This window comes from Pogona vitticeps, chromosome 4, assembly GCF_051106095.1.
Source record: "Pogona vitticeps strain Pit_001003342236 chromosome 4, PviZW2.1, whole genome shotgun sequence".
Classification (NCBI taxonomy): Eukaryota; Metazoa; Chordata; class Lepidosauria; order Squamata; family Agamidae; genus Pogona; species Pogona vitticeps.
In genome coordinates, this window is record NC_135786.1 from 238,920,720 (window position 1) to 238,943,069 (window position 22,350).

A 22,350-nucleotide genomic window follows, 5' to 3' on the forward strand; every position below is an offset into this window, starting at 1 on the left:
TCCCCCCTCTCCCAAAATTGGTGGAGAGGAATCCCCTTTTGCCTGGATCCCAACCTTGCAAAAAGTGTGGGGTTTTTTTTCTCCTCCTGCTCTTTGCACCCCACTGGCCTGGCTGGTGGTCACACACACACACACACACACACGGACACACACGGACACACACACGGACACACACACGGACACACAAACAAAAGGACCAAGAGCGTGGAGGAGGTTTTGCATCCATATCTTCTAAATTCCCAGTAAGGATTTGAAACCCAGCGGTGCCTTGAATCTTAGGGGGGGTTAGCCGCCAGGGGACCGGAGTGACCGAAGGATCCCCCTCCACCCCCACCCCGTTGACCATCTGCCCTGTCCAAGGGCTTTTGCCAGGAGGTCCCCCCCTCCTGCCACCACTTTGGCAATGAGGATGATGATGATGATGCAGCCGTGAAGGAAGAGGAGGACGAGGAGGAAAACCATGTCTCTGTCCAGGATGAACAGCTTCGTCAATGGCTTCCTGGAGGACCCGTCTTCTCCTTCGGGGACGGAGGCCGGAGGGCCGGACATGGCCCGGGTCCTCAAGGGCCTGGAGGTGGGCACCGTCTTGACCTTGTTCTACCAGAAGAAATCCCAGCGGCCGGAGCGCCGGACTTTCCAAGTCAGGCTGAAAAGCAGGCAGATTGTCTGGAGCCGCACGCCGGAGAAGGTGGAGGGCGATGGTGAGTGACCGGGGGTGGGTGGGTGGGAGGGTGTGCACCCACACCTTTGTGAATTGGAGTGTGTTTCTCGGTTTGGAACCACCCCCCTCCCCACTCTGTCAAGAGAAAAGGTGAGCATGGAGGAAGCCAGGGCGATCAAAAGAACCGAGGGCATTGGAGCAGGGCCACGGCAGCGGGCAGGTTCAGTGGGAGAGGCCGTCCTATAAATTCACTTTGGGTGGAAATCTAGGATGCCTGCTTTATCCTGAGTCCAACCCCAGGCGTCCATGTGGCTCGGTCTTGCCCACCCTGTCGAGGAGGCCAGGCCAGGCCAGGTTGGAACCAGACCCGGCTTTCTTTGCCTCCTCAAGAGTAGAAGGGGTTGAAGTTCATGTCGTTCTAAAAAGTTTGGGGCTTCAACCTGACAGCTGTGAAACCCTAGACCATCATTCTGGAGCATCATCCGTTGCGGGTTGGGGTCTTTCTTGAGGCATGCCATAGCCCTACCGTGGGCTTTATTGCAATGCTCTGATGGAGGGGCTGCTCCGTCCTCCTCTCGGGAAGCCTGGTGCAAGCGGTGGCCACTGGCCCACGTCTCTCCTTAGTGTGTACAGCCACACATTTTGCAACGCACGAGCAGAACCCTAAAGAAACATGACTTACAGCAACAGGAGCACCTTATTTCCTCTGTAGGCACCAGGAAGCTGTAAGAACAATTCAGTAGCTTTTAATCTTGAATATTTCTGGGCCAGCTTCCCAGCAAAGGGGGGCTAACGTGAAGACAGGTACAAAACAGCAAGGTGACTACATCGAAACGGCAGTTTTGAAATATTCCAGAGTGCCCATCAATAAAGTGCGCATGAAAAAACCCTTAATAATATAGCCATGTGCCATCAAGACAGTTCTGGCTTTAGGTGACCCTTTCTAGGGTTGACCCGTCCCTTCTTCCGGAGGTGCTCTGGGATCTTGCTGGCCCAAGGCTACACAGACGGGCCGTTCTCACAAGAGACACCGTTGGGGATGTGAACTCCCAACCTCTCGCTCCGCAGCCAGAGACCTAAACCACTAAGCTCTCCGGCCAGCCCGGTGTAGAGCCGTGCCTGATGAGAAAGCACTCTGAGATCTCAACTGGAAGCTAAAATTTGAACAAGTGGGTTGGTGAGCCCTGTTCCCAAGGCAGAACTGCTGGGATGAAGGAAGGGGGTTCTGCTGGTAAAAGGGTTTCTGGTGCCTCCCCACGCGGTTGATCCTGCAGCAGCCCGTGTCTCTTACGCCTGGGCAGGCTACGTGGCTAGAGGTGGCTCTGGCCCATGGATGATGCATGACTCCCTAACTGGGTCTCCCACACACCGCAGGAAAGATTTCCCAGTCCCTTCCAGTGAGCTAAAGATTGGTCTCCCTCCATGGCCATCCATGGCGGCTCTTTCCACGTGTGTAGGTTTGTGTGTTTCTTTGGTGGGGCATATATAACCGTGAGCCTGGACTGAAGCGTCGTTCTATAGCCATGGGAGTCTCAACGTTGCTTGGACCTGTTTCGTTTTTTTTTGCGGGGCTCTGAGGCAGAGACGTATAAGGAGCAATTTAGGTGTCAGGATGATTGGCACCCGGCCGCTCTGCCCTGAGGCATGTGTGTGAGACCCCTCTTCCAGGAAAAAGGAGGAGGGGGAGGAAGCAGTGCCTTTCAAAACAAGCAAGGGAGAGTGTATGCTTTCCAAAAGGGGGGAAACAGGGAATATGAGTGAGTTTGGGAGGTGTTGCTTTTATTATCCTGACCTTCATCAGTAGATTGACCCCTAGATTTGGTGCCCTCAAAATATGGCTGACCAAGGAGAAACCGCACTCAGTCCAGCTTGATTATAACCCTGGTCTGATGTCCCTCGACTGCATGAGCGTCGCATGCAAATTTCGCCCATGGGCGCTTCGGAGGCTTTGACTTTTGCCACGTTCCTCCCAAATTCTGACTGTGAATGTGGTCCCTGATGGTTTGGGCCTTCGTGGGGAGGAGGAGAACAGAGCTGGGGTAGGAGCACATCTCACGCCATAAGAAACGTGAGGTGGGAAATATGAAACCTTGGCGTGACTGAAGACTTTTGGGGACGCCCTGGCACCTTGCCTTCCTTCAGGTGTGAAACGGGATCGGTGACACTAGTCAGCCTGCGGTGGGCAAGTTGGGTGAGATACGTCGTCATGTAACCCAAATGCATCGTAAGCGTTTCGGAAACCCATTTCGCCTGGTTAGAAGGCTGAGCAGAGTGATCTTCTGGCTCACCTCCTAGTTTTAACTCACCCTACCAAAGACAGACTATTCCCAGGGCAAATAACAGGTCTGGAAAGTTTGTGGCTGTGAACATCTGAGAAGGGGGTGGGCCACTGGGTCTTCCGGATATATCTTTTTTTGGTTTTGGCCCGGCAGCTTCCCTAATTCCTCACCCTTGAGCAACCTATGCTAGAGCTGTCAAAGAATTGTTTGCCAGAATTAAAAAGCAAATAAAGAGGGATAGCCACGGCTGCTCACTCCTGGTAGAAGACAAGCCGTCAGACATGCCAAAGTTCAGGGCAGGCGTGTCCAGAATGGGGGGGAAACCGCCGTGGCCCCAAAGATATTTGTAGCCCCCGGCGGGTGGGTGGGTGGAATCTCTCTTGCAAACTCCGTTGATAGGTGAACAGAGTTGCTTCTGGGGCCTCATCCTGCATTTTCTCCGTCTTACATTGGAGTAAATACTTAGTCATTGATCTGAGCTGGAAGGAGGAGGTGGAGGTGGACAGGGCTTTATTTGGGCCAGAGAACGGTGTTGGTGTTGTGATGAGAAGCAAGGGCTCCCACAAACAGCAAGGCCACATGGAATTGTCTGGTGAGGGATTGTGCTGTGGGTCCCTCCCAGGAGAGGCTTTGCTCCATTCCTGTCTTGATCTTTGCTAGTTTCCTTGGGAAGCGGGTCGTCCCCTTTCAAAGCAAATACAGTACATTTCCAAGGGATTCTTCACCTCCCTCCCCTCTATCCATGTCCTGTCCCATTCTGTCCGTAGACACTGAGTCAATGAACGTGCCACCTTCCAACTGGGCTGTTGTTGGGGGGGGTGCATTTTTCACCCTTTGCTTTGTTTTTCCAGACATATTTTTTTCTTTTATTTTGGCCAGCTCTTGGATTCTCTTAAAAGAGCTAATATCTCCCTGGGTCTTTCTGAGAAGTCTTTTTTTTTTCTTTTTCTTTTTGTCTTGTGTAGCTGCCATAACCCAGCACTTGAGTTCTTATTTTTAGTAAACACTGTTTGTTCAAGAAAAACGTTGGAAGCAAGAGGGAAAATTTCTGGGGAAATTTTGAAACTTGCCTAACGCGGGCAAGTGGGGTCAGAGTCGGCCCCAGGTGAGCCTTTACGGGCAGGATGAGGTCCCTAACTGGGTTGTTTCCCCTCCCCCCCACTTAGAAGTCCCCCTCCACCTTTAATGTTTGTGTGATCTTAAACAGGGCGAAGCAGTGGAAAAGGAGGATGGAGGAGAGCCTTCAGGAAAAGTGAGCAAAAATTATCCCCACGTTTATTGAAGAAAGTGCAAATCTCAATAAAGCTAATCTTGAGGGGGTTTTTTTGGGTGAGGTCTTTTAAAAAAATAACCTAAGTTCATGTGGCGTGGTGCCAGGCGTGTGAATTTCTGAAACAGAAAAAAAGGCTTGCCATCTTCCGAAATCCTCAGTACTTTCTCTGTTTTTCCCCCCATGTCCTGATGTTAGCTCAGAGGGGGTCATCATGCTGCATTCCCTCATTTTGGGGTCCCCAGAAGCAGCCTCCATTTCTCCACCCACCCCCGAATTCATTTTAATTTTGAAAAAGATAAAAAACTAAGGAGAGTCGTGATTCAGGGGGCATGGGTCTGCTCTAAAGCCAGGCACCTGGGCATACTTGTGTTCCTCGTGTTGAGCAGAAAAGGCCATCTTGGGGTTGTAAGTTGGATTTGTTGTTGTTTTTTTCTTTCAATGTTGGCACCTATGTGGACGGCCCAAAGGTGTAGAAACGGCACTTTGGTTAGCTTGGTTTTCCTATCTGTGTTATTTAGGATTTCTGTGTTATTTAGGATTTCTCTTCTCAAAGCATTGCTTATGAAACCCTATTTTCTGGATCTTGACCGGGTTGCCAGCTTAAGATTTCCCAGCCAGGTTCATGGAGACGTTAGTGTCCGTCGTCTTGGTAAACTACCATCTGGCAGGATGTGCTTCTGGGAAGGAGGAAAAGGAGAGGCTTCACCAGCTAACAAGCTGCATTAGGAACAATTCTGTTTGAGGGCTCTCCCATTAGGGCCTTCTGCACTTTTAAAGTCCATTCACAACCCGTTTATGTTCTGTAGGGTGCCTGGCAGAGGTGCGTGAAAGTGGAGTGGAACAAACCAGTTAGTTCTGTGCTGCGATGTTGTGATGGACATTTTTTCCACTGAATTTTATTTTATTTTTGCAAAACAATTTTTCCAAAGTGGAAAATTACTCAACGGCTTCATTTTTCCATGGAGAGATTTCTGCACTTAAGAAATGTGGATAGCAATTAATGGATGGCACATCTCAGTCTGAAAATGGGCCAAATGGCACCCTAGCCATTTGGTCTTCGGTGGGAGAAAGTTCACCTCTGTCACAAGCAGAGGAACACGCCCCCAGGTGCTCAGATCGCTGGAGGGGATAAAATTAAGATGTCATCAGCTTGCACGGCCTTTTCCCTTAAAAATTTTAATAAGCCAAATAAGGGATGAACATATTATAAAGCCTAAATGTGGGCATTTTATCCATAGAAAACTTTGAATTTGTTTAAAAACAATACTTAAGCCATGTTAAGTGTGCTCTGTTTTTTTCCCTAATCAGATATTCAAATACTCAGGGCCTGTTGCAACATTTAAGCATGTTGTTCAGTAAATATAAATCAAATAAATGCATTAAACCAGATCCCACTCTAATTAGGGCAACGGATGAGATTTTTCAGGAGAAATGTTTCTCACTCAGTATTTTCTGGAGAACCCATATCAACCGCTCTGCGCTTGTAAACAAAGCTAAAATAGTCACTGTGGCAGCTTCTCCAGTTCCCATAGGCTTGGAGTGTTATGAAATGTGCCGATGTGTGTCTGTCACATAGATATTCTCTGTTGGCGATGCTATGCTCACATCACATGCTAGGCCTCGCCTCCGTTTGTATTTGTAGATTCACTCCCTGCTACTTGACTTCTAGACCCCCTTACTTTCCTGGTCTCTCTCAAACCAAATAAGAGATTTTTCCGGCCCCTTATGGTGAGCTAAAAAATGGTCTGTGTCTTACACGACCCCTCTCTTGATGGTAGATGAGCTGGTGAACATTTTCCTCTGCTAAGAGGGAACAGTGGATTGTAGAACCCAAATTAGCCATACCGGCTGGGGCAGAAAATTACTTTAGTAAGTCCTGGAGCTTAAATCAGAATCAGCACTCCATTTACTGACCTCAGAAGGATGGGAGGCTGAGTGAACCTAAAGCCAGTTACTGTACTTGAATCCACTGGATTCACAATCAGGTTGTGAGCAGAGTTTTCACTGCAGTCCAGCAGTTTAACCACTGTGCCACGAGGCTCCTACTCTTTTTAATATTCATTTGTTACTATTTCTCATGTATTTAATATGACTTTTCTTTCTTAAAAAAAAAAAGACCAGCCTCATTTAAAATAAAATCATATGGAATAAATCCATTACCAAGGTACATGGTCGTTGGGTGGGAAAGAAACTCTAAATATTGTCTTTTAATGATGTAAACCAGTGGTTCTTAACGTGGGCAATAATGCCCCCCAGGGGGCGATTTCATTTTTCAGGGGGGCGGTGGAACGAAAAGGGGCGGCGTGGGGGCGCTGGAGCAGAAGGGGGGCGGTAGGAGGACGCTGGAGCAAGCCAAACCTGTGCAGATGGCTGCAGCCTTTTTACAGTGTGCATGAATATGTATTTTCCACCAATTTTAATTTAGTTTCAGACTTTTTGTCTTGAAATTTGTAGTTCCTGCATTTGTTTTTAGGCCCTTTTTATATTTCTTTTTGCGTCTTAAAATTCACTTGCAACTAAATTATTAAATGTTACTTTTTGGGGGGCATTTCATTTTCTTGGAATTTAATTTTGTTTTCAGGGGTCATTGGATTTAAGTGTCTTAATAAATAAATAAATAAATAAATAAATAAATAAATAAATAAATAAATAAATAAATAAATAAATAAATAAATAAATAAATAAATAAATCACTGCGGGGAGGGGGGCGATGATAACTTCCTCAATGGCTCAAGGGGGCGTTTCTTTCAAAAAGGTTAAGAACCACTGATGTAAACCATCGTTGTACAGTATATTCATTGTTTTCAGCTTTAAATCATTGTCTGTCAGTGTCAGCCACCTCGGGTCCTTTTCGGGGAGAAAGAGGGGAGGTGAAAATATTTAAAATAAATCAATAATAAATAAGTAGAGTCAAAGAGACCTTGAGGCTGAACCTCACTCACACCGAGTGGAACATGGACAGCAAAATCGCTGCACACGTAAGGTCACCTGCTCCCTCCCTCTCTTTCCTGCTCCAGGGAGATGTGTTTTACTTCTGATTAGACTATAACAATAATTTCTGTTTCTCTCTCTCTCTCTCTCTGTGTGTGTGTGTGTGTGTGTGTGTATAAATCAGCATGAGTAGTTTAATGCAGATCAGCACTCTATTTTCTTTTTTTGTGATGCATACTTTTTTATTATTATTTTTTTTGCCTGACGCCTTATGTTCTTTCCCCCCCCACACACACACACATCAAACATCTTGGGCAGCAACCGAGAAGACATCACTGATTCTCTCCCCCCTCCCCAAATCCATCCCCTTTGCAAAATGTCACCCCCTTTGCAAAAGCAAAGAAAGCAGACATGGATTTTTGGCAACTGACACATGGTGTGGTGTGGATTGTGTTGTCTAAGTGGGAACAGCTGGAGGCGGTTGGAGGGCAGGAGGGGGGGTCCGTTGCAGCAAAAGACAAGAGCCTTAGTTCCTCTTGACATCCCAAAAACTTTTTGCAAGGTTAGAGGTGCGGCGATCCAAGTTGGGCCCCTCCATGGCACCTCTGCGGCCCCATTGGGGATTATCTCGATTCATTGGGGTGTTTGATTTGCCGGTTGTCAAAAGGGAACTGATGTCCTGTCTGGGCTTACGTGCAGGATTGGGGTCTTCCTGGAGGTGGCCCCTTCCTCTTTTCTCCAGAGTTCCTCTCGGGATTTTTTTTTTGCAGGGGCGCCTCTTAATCCTTTCAGGAAGATGATGGGCTTGAAATAAAGGTCAGCCCTAGTGCAAATCCATCCCCTGATGTATTTATTATCTACAGAGGCAGGCAGGGAAGCAAGCCCACTGTGTGTCGCTGCGAGAGGCCAGACCGCTCAAGGGGGAAAGGTCAGAGAAGGCGGACAGAAGTCGTTTGTAAAGGTCTTGAGGGCTTTGGGTTGCCAGCTACCTCCTAGGCAACGGCTCCTGTGCCTTAAACCAAGAACAATCCCCCCCCCCTCATCCCCTGTGGCCATGGTTTCTGCAAAGCGTACCACCCCCAACTCTGTCTTGGCCAGCCTGTTGAACCACCCACCTGGGTCAAACGCTAGCTTGCATTTGTCATTTCCCACACAGCTTTTTTTTATTTTTAAAAAACATAGATGCGGTTTGATTTCTCATGCTGTTAAGAGATCCTCTCCAGAGAAAGCAGTTGGCCGCCTCCTTTGTTTTATAAGCATGTGTTTGTCACATGCTTGCCTGATTAAAAAATATATAACTAAATGAATTACACAGCCTTGTACAGACGAAGGAGAAAATTCCACAAAGGAAGGAACAAAGCATCTAAAATCCACAGGGAAAAAAGAAAGAAAGCAGGCCTGGGATGTAGCGAGCAGATGGAAGCAGAAAGCCAGCCCAAGAGCAGGGCGGTGATGTTAAGGGTGGGGGGGGGGAAGGACATCAGGATATTGTCAGGCTGGCTCAGAACTGGAAAAATTATATTTTCGGCCTTTCGGCTCAAAACCCTGGCCTGTGGCCCTCCTGCTTTTGCCTGTCACCTGCAGAGGAGCGGGACCCTGGTCTTAAGAGGTACGAATTCAAATCCAGTCACTCAGGTGTTAATCTTTCCAGCCCGACCTGCCTCGCAGGGCTATAGTCAGGATATAAAACAGGGAGGAAGAGAGGTCTGTCTGTTACTTGAAGTGAACGAGGGAAAAGTGGGGCCAGACCATAGCTAACATTTGTTGGTGTTTAGTCGTTAAGTCGTATCCGACTCTTCGTGACCCCATGGACCAGAGCACACCAGGCCCTCCTGTCTTCCACTGCCTCCCAGAGTTTGGTCAGATTCATGTTGGTGGCCTCGATGACCCCGTCCAATCATCTCATCATCCTCTGTCGTCCCTTTCTTCTCCTCTTGCCTTCACCCTTTCCCAACATCAGGGTCTTTTCCAGGGAGTCTTTTCTTCTCATGAGATGACCAAAGGATTGGAGCCTCAGCTTCAGGATCTGTCCTTCCAGGGAGCACTCAGGGTTGATTTCCTTTAGAATGGATAGGTTTGTTCTCCTTGCAGTCCGGGGACTCTCAAGAGCCTCCTCCAGCACCACAATTCAAAAGCATAAATTCTTAGGCGGTCAGCCTTCTTTATGCTCCAGCTCTCACTTCCATACATCACAACAGGAAAAACCATAGCTTTGACTATGCGGACTTTTGTTGGCAAGGTGATGTCTCTGCTTTTTAAGATGTTGTCAAGGTTTGTCATTGCTTTCCTCCCAAGAAGCAGGCGTCTTTTAATTTCGGGGCTGCTGTCACCATCTGCAGTGACTATGGAGGCCATAATCACCGTGTGCTTTTTGTGCAGGCTTCCACCTGTATGCTGTCCACTAGCCCTCTGAGCCTTTACAGTTCCTTGTACCGCTTGCCTGTCTTGGAGGAGCCGTGGCTAGGCCAGGATGGAGGAAGTGGCATCTCTCCTTGGTGGCAAAGCTCAGAAAAGATGCAAGCCCCATAACCCCTTGGAGGCCATTGCCAGCAGGCTAGCCGTTTCTGCAATATTTGTTGTGCCAAAAAAAAGAAGTGATTTCCCCCAAACTCTGCTTTAAAAGTCTTTGCAGCTTAAGAGTTCATCACAGAAAGACAAAAACATGGTGGCACCTTAAAGACTAACGCAATTTTTTTAAAAATGGGAGCTTTCATGGACTGGAGACGTGTTTTTTTTAATCCTTCTTCGTTTTACTTTTGTTTTTACCTTTAACACTTGCACATACAAACATGGCTATCTCTTGTACACCCTGAAAAGAGATGCCGAGGCAGTTGATCAGAGAGCAAATTGTTCAAGTTCCCGGTAGGTGTGAAGTCACACCTGGGGGGGGGGGGAGAAGGGCCTGCAGCTCCCCCAGTAGAACTGACTCCTTCCCGTTCAGTCCAGTTAAAGCTCAGCTGCGGCCAAACCGTTTTTTCCGGCAATGGCAACCTTTTAACCCTCCCGGGGCGTCACGTGGAGATCTGCACCGGGGCTGAACGGACAGGCTAGAGAAGCGGGAGAGCCGGCGATGAACCCCCCCCCCCTTTATTAGCAGTACTGTTATTGCTGTCGTTGTTGAAGGCGAATCTGTTTCCCAGAAGCAACGCGCTCCGACTTCCAAGATCACGCCACCCCATCCCCACCCCTGCTCTCTCCCCTCTTCTCCCTCCCACTGGCTCAGTCCTGGCTGAGCCTGCTGTGGGTCTTAAATGGGACACAAAGGAGAACTTTATGTGTGTCTAAATAAATAAACTGTTGGTTTTTTGGCAATGCTGAGCCGCGGACTGGGGTGCCCCAGAGAGGACACAGGGCGATTCACAGGCCAGTCCTCTGGCCGGCCATTCATCTTTGGGCATCCTAAGGGGGTTTCTGGAAGAGGTCAAGCAGGCGGGTCCCTGCCAAAGGGTGCCCACCCACCCAGGCTCTCCCTTGGGCGATCACTATACCCCCCCCCCCACCGTCCTCAACGTTGCCTCTGGTTTGAGGCTTGGAATGCGATTCCTAGAGAGACGGAGGTTGCTTTGGGCTTAGCAGGAGGAGGAACGGGCTTCTTAGGGGCTCAGACCCGAGAGCCGACAGAATGCCCCAAGTTTCAGGGGCTGGATCCTGGTCCACCGTGGCCTGTCGGTGCGCTGAACATTCTCAGCTCCCTTAACTTGTCTGCTTATACTAGCATAGGACCTGTCCCCTGTTTTCCAGCTGGAAAGACTCTCGGAGCAACCGAACAATGTGGCCTCCAGTCGGCTCGTGGTGACTGTCCCGGGGTTTAAAATACACACCGTTTCTCAGCCAATTCCTCTTTATGGGGTTGTGCCAGGACCCCCGGCAGCTTGCCCAAGGTGGTCAGTGTGGGCCATGGGCTCTTCCCTTCCTTTTTTTAATTAAAACGAGCCCGATTTCTTTAGCATTTCTTCTGCCAAGGGAGAGGAGCCTTTCCCAAAAACTGTCTGGACCCAATCCCCTGGAAGGTTCTCTTGCCCAAGCTGCTGAGTAGAAGCTATCAAAGAGAGCTTTTGCTTGACGCGAGAGAACATCCCTGTTGATGGGCCCCACGTGTGTATGTGTGTGTGTACCTTTACACAGGAGAAGAGACACCTCCACCATATGGACGAGAGGCCCATCTGCTCTGTTTTCCAGGAATTTGGACAAGGGTCTGTGCTTAGAAATGCCTGGGCTACTTGGTTGCCACCCGGCTACGCAGCCCTTGAGCTATGGGGCAAAAATGGTTGTTAGCCTCAGTTAGAGCAGCCCCATTGAATCCGTGGGACTAAGTTTCAGTAAGTTCCAGCTGATCCAGTTTAACTGATGGTTGGATTGAACATTTCCACCCTCTCGCCTTTCAATGATCCTTATTATCTTTTTAGTTTTTACTTGTGTGTTGCTTGCCTGCGTTTATTTGATGTTTCTTCTTGCTTTTTCTTGTTATTGCCTTTCTTGTTTCCTATTATTGTTTATCTGTTGTTGTTTTGCGTTGTAAGCCGCCCGGAGTGGCCTTGGCAGCCGGATGGACAGTCTAAAAGTCAGATAAATAAACGGAGCTTCAGGGTGAAGGGGGGTTGTTCGTGAAGACCCTGGGAAACGGCCTGCCGGACTGGACTGCTCTGGACACCCCCAGTGGCACGTAGGCGTGATTCCCCAGATGCAGGTTCTCGGGTCCCGCTTCCCGGCCAGTCCCCACCCTTTTCGGCTTTCTTTCCTGTCCTCTGTCCGGCTCAGCTGGAGATGGCACGGCGGCTAAAAAAACACGACAGCACGGAAGTGACTCGTTTCCTGTCCTGTTGGTGGGGGACAATCATTCGAGACAATGGACTCTGTCCACGTAGTTCGGTTTGTTTCCCCCTCCCTGGAAATCTTTGTGCCGTCCGTCCGTAGGGACGCGCAAAAGGCTGACCCGGGGAATTTAGCTGGAGTGTAACAAGCAAGTGGAATGAACTCAAAAAGCTGGGAAGTCATTTTGCTGTTGAATGGTGTCACGTCTCACCCAACTGATAGGGTTTTCATATTAGGTGTGATCTTTCAGGAGTAGTTTTTCTAGTATTATCCCCCCCCCCCCCGGTGAGTTTGGGTGGCCAAGCAGGGATTTGAACTCAGATCTCCTAGGCTTAGACTCTCTCTATCTGCCACTCTGTGCATGCTCTCTAGGGAAATAGGAAAGCCCCTTTTTCGTTTCTTGTCCTGTTTATGAAGTCACCGGAGTGGGTTATATGGAGCTATTATGGTCCCTGAAGTGGAGAAGCAGCAGGGAGCAGCGGGGGGGTCTTGGATTGGATGGCTCTCGTCAGAAAGGTTGGATAAATTAATGAAGGAAAGGTGTTCCAAAGATTCTTAGGCACAGTAGCTAAGTAGATCCTCTGTCCTCAGGAGCAGTCTATCTGCTAGTAGCAACCATGGGAATGTAGATAGATAGCAAGTGAGGTTTCTTTCCTTCATGCTCTGCTTGTGGGCCTTCCCAAAATCATCCATTTATTTACGTATTTTATTTTATTAATTGGATTTCTATCCTGCCCGTCTGGACCAAAGGTCTACTCTGGGCGGTTTACAAATTTAAAAACATTAAAACCAATAAACATATATTATAGATCCAAGGTGGAGAAAGTATAAGAAATTAAGACATTAATTTGAATCGATCCTGCTCCGAGTAAGGAAGCTGCCTTATATTAAGTGACATGACCAGCCCATTTAGCTCAGTGTGTGGCAGAGCGAATAAAAATCAGTGATTTTTTTTTCCGAATCTCAGATTGATTTAAATCACTATTTAAATAGGGCTTTAAATGCTTTTTGACATGTTAATCATAAAAAATCAGATTTTTAAAATTTTAATCCTGATTTAAATCAAATCCAACCTAGTGCATGGGTGACCTGGACTATCAGTAATGTCTGTCCAGGAATTCGGATAAAAGCCATTATTTTTATTTCAGTCTTGAAAATTGATACTCTCGGTCTTTGTCTTTGCCATTATGAAAAGGAAAGCACAACACGACAATGATAATATATCATTATATTTTAAATTATTCTATGTTATATGTTGCTAGCCGCCCAGAGTAGTCAATTGCCTAGATGGGCGGGATATAAATAGAATCAATCAATCAGTCAGTCAATCAATCAATCAATAATAAAAATGATTCAACTAGCCAGAGCTTACATCTGTTTTCCAGAGCGGGTGAAAAGGACTTCTTACTCTGGCCAGAATCCTGTTGCTTAGTCTAATCAATCGCACTAAAGTGGGCCCAGCCGGGAGTCAGCTCCTTCCTAAGTGCCTCAAGTCAATTTTGACTTCTGGCCACCCCTTTCCGGGTTGTCCAGGTAAGGAATACTCAGAGATATTCCACTGTTCCCTCTACTCACCGGAAGCAAGAGTGGGGAAACTCAACACCCAAACTCTGGCTCTGCGGCCAGATCCCTGACAGCTAGAAACACACATAGGAGGCAGAGGTGCTAATTTGCTTCATTTCCCCCCCAGATCATTTAAGCTGGTTCATGTTGGGGCAGCTGTTAACACATCAGCTCTTGAGCCCTCACGTGTTTCTCATTATCCAACCTTTCGCTGCAAAAGCCCGGTCCGACCATGGGCCTCCTTGTGCACTTTGTGAAGGACTGCTTTCCACTACGTACCAAAGGCCGAAGCAGTTGCAACACCTTAAAGTCTCAGCAGGTGCCTATAAGGTGCCCCGTGGTTTTTATGATTGCAATATATGCCGAAGGAGACTAGAACAGCTTTCAGAATGCCTCTTTTTAAGTATAGGGTATCACTATTTTATGTCCTGCTTTTTGGTTTCATTCATCAGTCTGCTTGATTTAAATTACAATTTAAATTAAAAAATCAGATTTTTTTGATGATTTAATTTTTTTTAAATGATTTAATTAAAAAAAATTATTTTCATTGATTTTTTTATGCACCCTGTGTTGTAGGCAGTTAGAAAGGAGAATCATCACACAATTTGGTGTATTTCCACCCAACTATTGATCGATTATTATTACGCAATCTATCAATAGTTAACATACCTTATGTACTAATAATAATCTGTGTTTTTGGTGGGGGGGGGGGCTAAAGGATTTTGGAAATAGCTGCCATGTATAAAAATAGTGGGAAACCTGGCTTCCGGTTATTGGACAGGATAATCTGCCTCCCAATGTTTTTACTGCTTTTCCATACGGTGGACTTCGCTGTGCATGCGCTGTGGTTCATTTCATGGTGCGTTTCGGCCATGAAATTGGAAGGAACGGAGCCACAAAGCAAAATATGTTGGATCATTTGCAACAGGCGATTCCTGATGACGGCTCGAGACGGGTTATAATTTTGCAAGCAGGTTAGCACGGTGTCATTGACCAACATCTGGTGGGCTTGTATTTTGCCCATGAATAGTATGAACCCTTGCCTTCTCTCCCACCCACCACCCACCCACTGACCCGGCTAAGTGTTTGGGAGAGCCAACCATCACCCCCGAGGGCTGGCGCCCGCTTACCCAGTGTTACAGAAGGATGATTATCCATATAAACAAATCTCCAGGTCTGGACCAGAAACCGCACCCTGATGACTCCACCACGGGCTGTGGCTGGCAGAGGGAGTCTTAATGAGCGCCTGCTCAGGAAGGCCGGGCCGGGTGAGCGGCTTGTGGGCAGAGAGCTGTAATTTGAGCGGCTGAGATAAAGCCACCCCGAGGGAGGCAACAGCAGACAAACCGGAGACAGGTTCACGGAAGAGTTTAGCTGGGCAGGCTGGTGATTAAGGTGTACGTTTCTGGGCTTTGTCCCTTTGGCCGCGGACTCCCCTCGCTCATCTTAGCCAAGTTCCCCAGCACCTCTGCCCGTTCAAGAGGGCTTCAGTGGCAAGCCTTCCCTGCAAGAAAAGGGAGAATTCAGGCGAGCATTTTTGCAACGGCTGAAAACCCTCTGTAACCAGTCCTTGGATCTTCTTGCAGAATTAGGGTACCGTTGATGTTTCGCTTTGCCTGCAGAGTTGCTGGTGGTACTGCCTCTGCCGGTGGAGTTGTGCAGAAGGGCTTCTAGCATGCGTTGTAGCCTTGTCTGTTTACATATAACAAATAGGAAAGACCTTAGGGTGGCCCAAGAGTTACCTGTGTGGCTTGTAAACATGGCAGAAATGCTCTCCATAGAGAGCCGCTTTTGAAGACAGCTTACAAACCTCAGCCGATTCAGAACATGACTATCAAGAGCCTTGGTCGTAGTTAGACCGCATAATTCTGAGTTCTGAGCAACGTCATTAGATACGGGCTTGTTTCTGGGTCTCCTCCAAAGTGCTGCTATGAACCTTGGTAGCGCTTAACAGCCAAGGAAAGATCACCTGCTTCTTCTGGCTGCAGTTGCTGGTGGACCTCCTGTTTAAAGAGAACCACATTGCAGGTGTTGAGAAAGATCCCTTCCCGAGACTCATGGAGACCAGCTGCCAGTTCGAAACAGAGCCAGATTCAGTGTCAGATAACATTCTTGGATGACTGCATTCCAATGATGGGTGGCACCGAAATACCAATTTACTCTTGTTTAAAGCACTTATCGTTGTCATTATGTGCCCTCAAGTTGCCCCCAACTTTTGTCAGCCCTGTGAATGCCCCCCTCCAAGTCCTATCGTCAACAGCCTAGCAAGGTGGAGGTTCTTTATGGAGTCAATCCATCTCACATTGGGTCTTCCTCTTTTCCTGCTGCCTTCAGCTTTTCCTGGTACAGTGGTGCCTCACGTAACGATTGCCGCGTTAAATGACGAAACCGGTTGACAATGAAGTTTTTGTGATCGCAAAATGATGTTCCTATGGGGAAAATTCGCTTAACGATGATCGGTTCCCTGCTTTGGGAACTGATTTTTCGCTAAACGACGATTTTGAAACAGCTGATCGGCGGTTCTCTAAAATGGCCACTCGCTGTGCAAAATCGCTCCCCGCTGGGTTTTCAGGACAGATTGCCCACTTTACAGGCAGCGAAAACGGCCACCCCTATAGAGGATCTTCGGTGGACGGTGAGTTTTCAGCCCATTGGAATGCATTGAACTGGTTTCAATGCATTTCAGTGGGCTTTTTTGTTTCGCAAGACGATGTTTTCGTAAGACAGCGATTTTCATGGAACGAATTAACATCGTCTTGCGAGGCACCACGGTATTGTTTTCGTAGCTTTAAGGCTGAAGAGAGGGTGTTCAGACTTTTAGGGGGGGGGGAACAGTACTCCCAGAATCGGGAAGGACCGTGGGGCGTGAAAAAGGCGTGGTTGAGTTTGGGAAACCCCAGTGGGCCGGATGAGGACTCCAGAAGAGCTGACCCTGAGCTTCTGCACCTCTGAGTTGCATGGAACAATAATCTGTGGCTGTTTCCTGTTTTTCCAAAGCCATTGCCCTGGCGTCAGGAGTTCTGCTGAGTACGCAGCGGCCGTTTAACTCAGAGGTTAAATTAAATATAAAAGCATCCAGGACAGGCCATTGCAGCGTGCATGAATGCAGAAAGCGGAAGAGTGTCAAAATAATGGGGAGTCAAGACGGGGAAAGAAGAATGGGTGCCTTTTTTGTTTTCGCCAGTGAAATCTCAGCAGAATCTCCTGTAAGAGTGGCCTCCGTCAACGTCAGTGTGGGAGACCTTGGCTTAAGCGCGAACTTCCTCCTTCATCCCAGTGGTGTTGTCAGGCATTGCGGTTCTGACTCAGAGGTTTAACCTGCGGTGAGTGGCAGGATGAGGCCCAGGTGGCCACTTCTCCTCACAGAACCATGGATTTCGGAGATCAGCTGGCAAAATGGCTCTTCCGCCTAAGAAGACTCCCGAAAGGGGGCACGGGAAGAGCGGAGCCGATCCGCGCCAGAGTCTGCGAATCTCCTCCATCCCCAGCGCACGGCCAAAATGCCAGCACCATGTCGGGCGGGGAGGGAGCCCAAAAGTCTCCCCAAAGCATTTCCCACAGAGCCGAGGCTGAGCGGGGCTGGGATTCTGCAGAGCTTCTGCTAACCCTCTGGGCCGTCTCGGCAAATTAGGATGGGACTTTTTTAACCTGTTGTCCTCCCTCCCTTGGATCACACCCACACACCCCAGTCCACAAAACGTGGGTGATGTTGGGGGTGACCTATTTTCTCGACACATTTCACGCTGCTGTCAGAACGCACACAGAAGAATTTTTATTTTTATTTTATTTTTTGCATAGGCAAAAAGGTAGCTGTTACTCTAGAAGGCATCCGGGCTGGGAAAGAGGTCTGGAAATTAGTGTCCGACTCCGGAAAGGGCTCAAAGTCCACCCAATCCTATTTATAACAGTGTGGGGGGGGAAACGAGGTGGCCTTGCCAGAGGGATGTTTGAGTCACGGCTGCAGAGGCCGCTCCCCCCTAAAGGGACGGACGGAGTGGACAAGATACCCGCAGGAACAAGCACACGGCATATTTTGAAGGCATCGTCGCTCCTTCTGGAACAAGGAGCCATTTTTTTCTTGGGCCTTGCTGGTTTCAGGAAAGGTGGGGAAATCGTTGAGGTCTTATCCATGCTGCACTGATTCAGCCCTCGGGGTTCCCCATCTCCAAAACTTTTTGGGAATGAGTTTCCAGACGTCTCCCGGAAAGTGGTCCAGGAGACCATCTGTCTCGGTGTCTCTTCTGGTTGTGGCCGAAGAGGAAAGAGGTTTTTGGTGACATAAGGCTGCTCTTCCCGGACGGAAGAGGACGGTTTCTCCTCGAAGGGATTTGACTGATGAAGCAAACAAAAGCAGAATGAGGGTCACGGTGGGAATCAAGTTTGGAAGAGGAGAGCCACGTAGGCGGCTTTGAACTCCCGGGAGAAAAGGTGTATGATAGGAAAATAAATAACTGTTGATTCATTTGAAAGGTGGTGCTGGAGGAGAGCGTAGCGAATCCCCCTGGACTGCCAGAAAGATGAACGCGGGGGTCCTAGATCAAATCAAAACTGAACTGTCTTGGGAGGCAGAAATGTTGAAGCGGGGGCTATCCTGCTTCCAGCACATCGTGAGAAGGCAGGATTCTCTGGGAAAGACCACCCTGCTAAGAAAAGTGGAGGGCGGCAGGAAAAGAGGAAGACTAGATGGGAGATGGACTGACATCCTGAAGGAAGCCACAGGCTCGAGTTTGCAAGAGCTGAGCCCAGGACCTTTGGCGATGACTCATTCATAGGGTCACTTGTAAGTCAGAAACAACTTCACAGCACATCATGTGGTTCTCCAGTGGGGGTCCCCAGATGTTCTGGGACTGCAACTCCCAGAAATCCTGGCCAGCCCAGCAAGTGGTGAAGGCTTCCGGAAATTGCAGTCCAAGAACATCTGGAGAGACCCCAGTTGGAGAAGCACTGCTTTAGCCGAGAGAGAGAGAGAGAGAGAGAGAGAGAGAGAGAGAGAGAAGGATGACAAAATAAAAGAAGAATGAAGACCCCAGGGTGTCTTTAGCGCGCAGGCAGCTAATATTTCAAGATCTTGTTCTTCAAAGGCCCCTTGTCTTAACTATGGGAGTTTCATAGTTTGGGAAATACATCTGAAAGCAGGAAAACAGTCTTGTTCCAGTCTCCAGGACACACGAGGGTGGCAGGAGGCGAGCTGTCAGCCTCCGTCACCTGGTCTGCAGAAGGGGTGCCATAATTACTGCTGAGCAATCAAGGTTACCGAGAAACACTTTAAAGCATTTGCAATGAGATTATGGCATAAAATAGCTGATTTTAAACACCGGATTAAACTAGCACAACTGCTAATCCATTATTCCAAAGGCACCAAACCTTTCTTTCTGTGAGAATTTGCATCAGGGTTCCCCCCCCCCTCTTTTTTCAGCACACCTCACATTCCACGGACACTTAATTAGAAGGGAATTGACAATTGGTACATTTTTCTGGAAGGGGAACAAAAAGGAGCACTCAAGAAAGTGGAAAAAAAGGGGGGGCAGCCCTCGGGTTCATGAAATAGGTGGCCTGAAGCAAAACACCAGGATGGTTTATGCCTTTATTTAGGCTGCTGGAGTATCAAAAACAGGTGAGCTTCCAGGTTCTGCCAGTTTTGTAGAGGGAGTAGAGATGGCAGGGGTTGGATGCCAAAGCTCCAAAAATCATCCTCTCCAGATGTTGAGACTTCAGGATCGGTAGAGGAGCTAAAATCCCAAGAAGGCGTCTGTGGACTTTTCTGACCCAGCTTGGGATAATGGCAAGTTTTACTTCCAGGAATGGAGAATCCGTTGCCTGACCTGGTCGGGATAGAAAAATGACGGCTAATCCCTCGGGATCTCCTCTCCTACTGAAGCATGCAGCCCCTGTTTGGGCTGGAGAGAGAAACTCCCAGAAACATGGTGATCCCAACTAGAGACGGTGGGGTAAAAAAGAAAACAAAGGAAAATATCCGGAGAGAATGACATCTGCGTTAGGAGCAAGCAACTGGGACGGATGCAGCCCTGTTGCCACATTTGCATGAGGGTGTGGGATCTCTTGTCAGCTTTCCGGCCCAAGAAGTTAAAGTTGCCTCTTTTACAACCATCCCTTTGGGAAAACTGTGTAAGAGGCCCTGGACTCAAAAGGCAAACCTGCCACCCGCCACCCGCAGCTCCTCTGGCTGGGTTACCGTTGGGTGCACATGAAACACCGTGCATGCCGGAGGGTGTGAGCCTCTAGCTGTGTTGCTTCGTTGCAGAGGGGGAAAGACAACATGCTTCAGTCAAGAGTTGTTTGGTTCCATAAAGGCCTACCCACACCAAGAACCACCTCATGCTTTAGCTTTTGTTGCTCAGAATGGCAGAGAGCAGGACGGAAACCGGTCGTGGATGTGCGTAGAGAGAGAAAGGGAAAAGGGGGCAGATAAGAAAGGGAAAAAAGGAAGCAGATGGAGCCGGAGAGCAGAGAGATAAAGAGGCTGAGCCGTTTCGGACAGGTGATCTGGAGCCGAGTCTGTAGAGAGACCTCATCCGGGCTGGCTCATCTTGGTCTTTTTTCCACTGGGAGTTTGAGGTGTGGCAATGGAGAGACCAGAGGAGGAGGCTGCGCCGCTCGAAAACGATGAGACATAAGACGTTGGCCAAGCCAGCTCCGAGGAACGTGGCCAACTTGATGTGCCAAATTTGACTCAGACCACAAAGAGGGCACCGAGCCATTTTATCAGTCATTTCTGCTCTAGACATGTGCATGCGTGTGCACAACATATACATCCACATACCTGTGTGCTCTCTCGTGTGCCCACTCTCTCTGTCTCTCAGGTATGACCTTAGAGAACAGAAAGGGCCCCCCAGACTATTAGGAACGGCTGATCCTTGAGTCACAGAGTGAAAAGTGCATCAGCCGATAACATCTATAATTGTGGTTTTTTTTCTTCTTCTTCTTAAGAATCATATTTAAGAATGGAAGGAGGGGAGAAAATCCAGATGATCAGAGAAGTTTAAAATTATCCAGATGGTTTGGAGATGGGGAAAGCCTTGGGAACAGAAACTGGCGGAAGACGTGTGACTCATTAGCAAAGGGTGGAACAACATCTCAGGAGAGCAGTTAGGGAAAAGCGGAAGAAGCCATAAGCGGAGAAAGGATCCAGTGGGAGGAAATACGTCTTGTGGCAGGAGAAAGAGACTTATGGGGGAGAAAAGGGGATGTCCGTCGCAGTGGCAGGAATTGACCCTTGCAGGCTGAATTCTGCCTTTGACTCTTTTGCTGGCACCCATTTCCAGTTTGCTTAAGGTCAAAGACTCTGATTTCCAGAGTGTGTGTTTACAGATATATTTGTATGCCGCAGCACAGCTATGAAGATCCCAGGACAGGGGCAGTGAGATGTGGCATCGGGAGTTATTTAAAATATAATCCTGAGGTGGTGTTTTGGGAGAGACTGAGTGGGTGGGGTGGGGTGGGGTGGGGGGATCAAACCCATTAAACAGGACAATGGGGGCTCAATCAAAAATCAAAGAATAATCAAGTCAAATGGGGTTACTTGGATATAGGACAAATATTCTGTGTGTGGAGAAATTCAATCCATGCAGCACTTAACGTGCATACAGTTGATGCCTAACCTCATGTATAGAAGAAGAGCTAGCAAATGGCCGAGATAATGCTATTGACGTTGCCTGGTTCTGGTCAGAAACAGAACTAATTATCTTAATAGTTTAACCTGCTTTTAATTATACCTCTGTTTCATATAGGTCCATAGTTTTAAATTGTGCCGTGCTCTGATACGAATAAAGAAAGAAGGAAAAATCTGCCATTGTTATTGGTATCATGGAATATGGGGATTGCATGAAGGACGTTGGCGTGGCCAAAGAGAGGTCAGCCTGGCCCTTGTAGCCCTCAGAAGAGCATCACATGTGCTCACCTGGTGTTGCTTCTCACACCTGCCCCATCATCCTGCCCCACATTCAATGTTACCCCCCACCCACCCTCCCACAGGCAGCTTCGCAAAAAAAGTGCCCTTGTTTGACGAAATGCAAGCCACACATCAACATTGGGTTTCCTGATGGCATGGCAGCATTCCTGGGGCGATCAGGTCCTGCCAGCCCATGAAGCTTGTTGTTTAATCGTTTAGTCGTGTCCGACTCTTCGTGACCCCATGGACCAGAGCACGCCGGGGCCCCCTGTCTTCCACTGCCTCCCGGAGTTGGGTCAAAGTCATGTTGGTAGATTCACTGTCCAGCCATCTCGTCCTCTGTCGTCCCTTTCTCCTCCTGTCTTCACTCTTTCCCAACATCACGGTCTTTTCCAGGGAGTCTTCTCTTCTCATGAGATGGCCAAAGTATTGAAGCCTCAGCTTCAGGATCTGTCCTTCCAGGGAGCACTCAGGGTTGGTTTCCTTCAGAATGGATAGGTTTGTTCTCCTTGCAGTCCAGGGGACTCTCAAGAGTCTCCTCCAGCACCACAATTAGAAACCATCACTTCTTCGGCATTCAGCCTTCTTTATGGTCCAGCTCTCACTTCCATATATCGCTACTGGAAAAACCATAGCTTTGACTATACAGACCTTTGTCGGCAAGGTGATGTCTCTGCTTTTTAGGATCCTGTCAAGGTTTGTCACCGCTTTCCTCCCAAGATAAGCATGAGGCTTACCTTGTGGGAAAAGTAGACTAAAGGGATTTATATGGAGAGAAGCTTACTGGGCCCAGTGCTGGAAAGTGGGAACAGAGAAAGTTTCACTGAGAGTCTATAAAGTCTTACCTGGCTGGGATGGGTGTAAAGTTCCCTGTCTGGGGCCTTTTTCAATGGCCATGGCCAGTATGTGTAGCAAGAAACAC

The 22,350-nt window shown here is 48.3% G+C and overlaps 1 protein-coding gene across 1 annotated transcript in view; it reads left to right on the forward strand.

Annotated features, from left to right (window-relative positions):
- The first annotated feature begins 235 nt into the window (after positions 1 to 235).
- LOC110070157 (1-phosphatidylinositol 4,5-bisphosphate phosphodiesterase gamma-1) overlaps positions 236 to 22,350 on the forward strand; it is a 75,113-nt gene continuing 52,998 nt past the window's right edge. Inside the window, exon 1 of the mRNA XM_072999447.2 lies at positions 236 to 701. Coding sequence (XP_072855548.2) covers positions 461 to 701 — 241 coding nt within the window. The 5' untranslated portion in view covers positions 236 to 460. The remainder of the gene's footprint in view (positions 702 to 22,350) is intronic.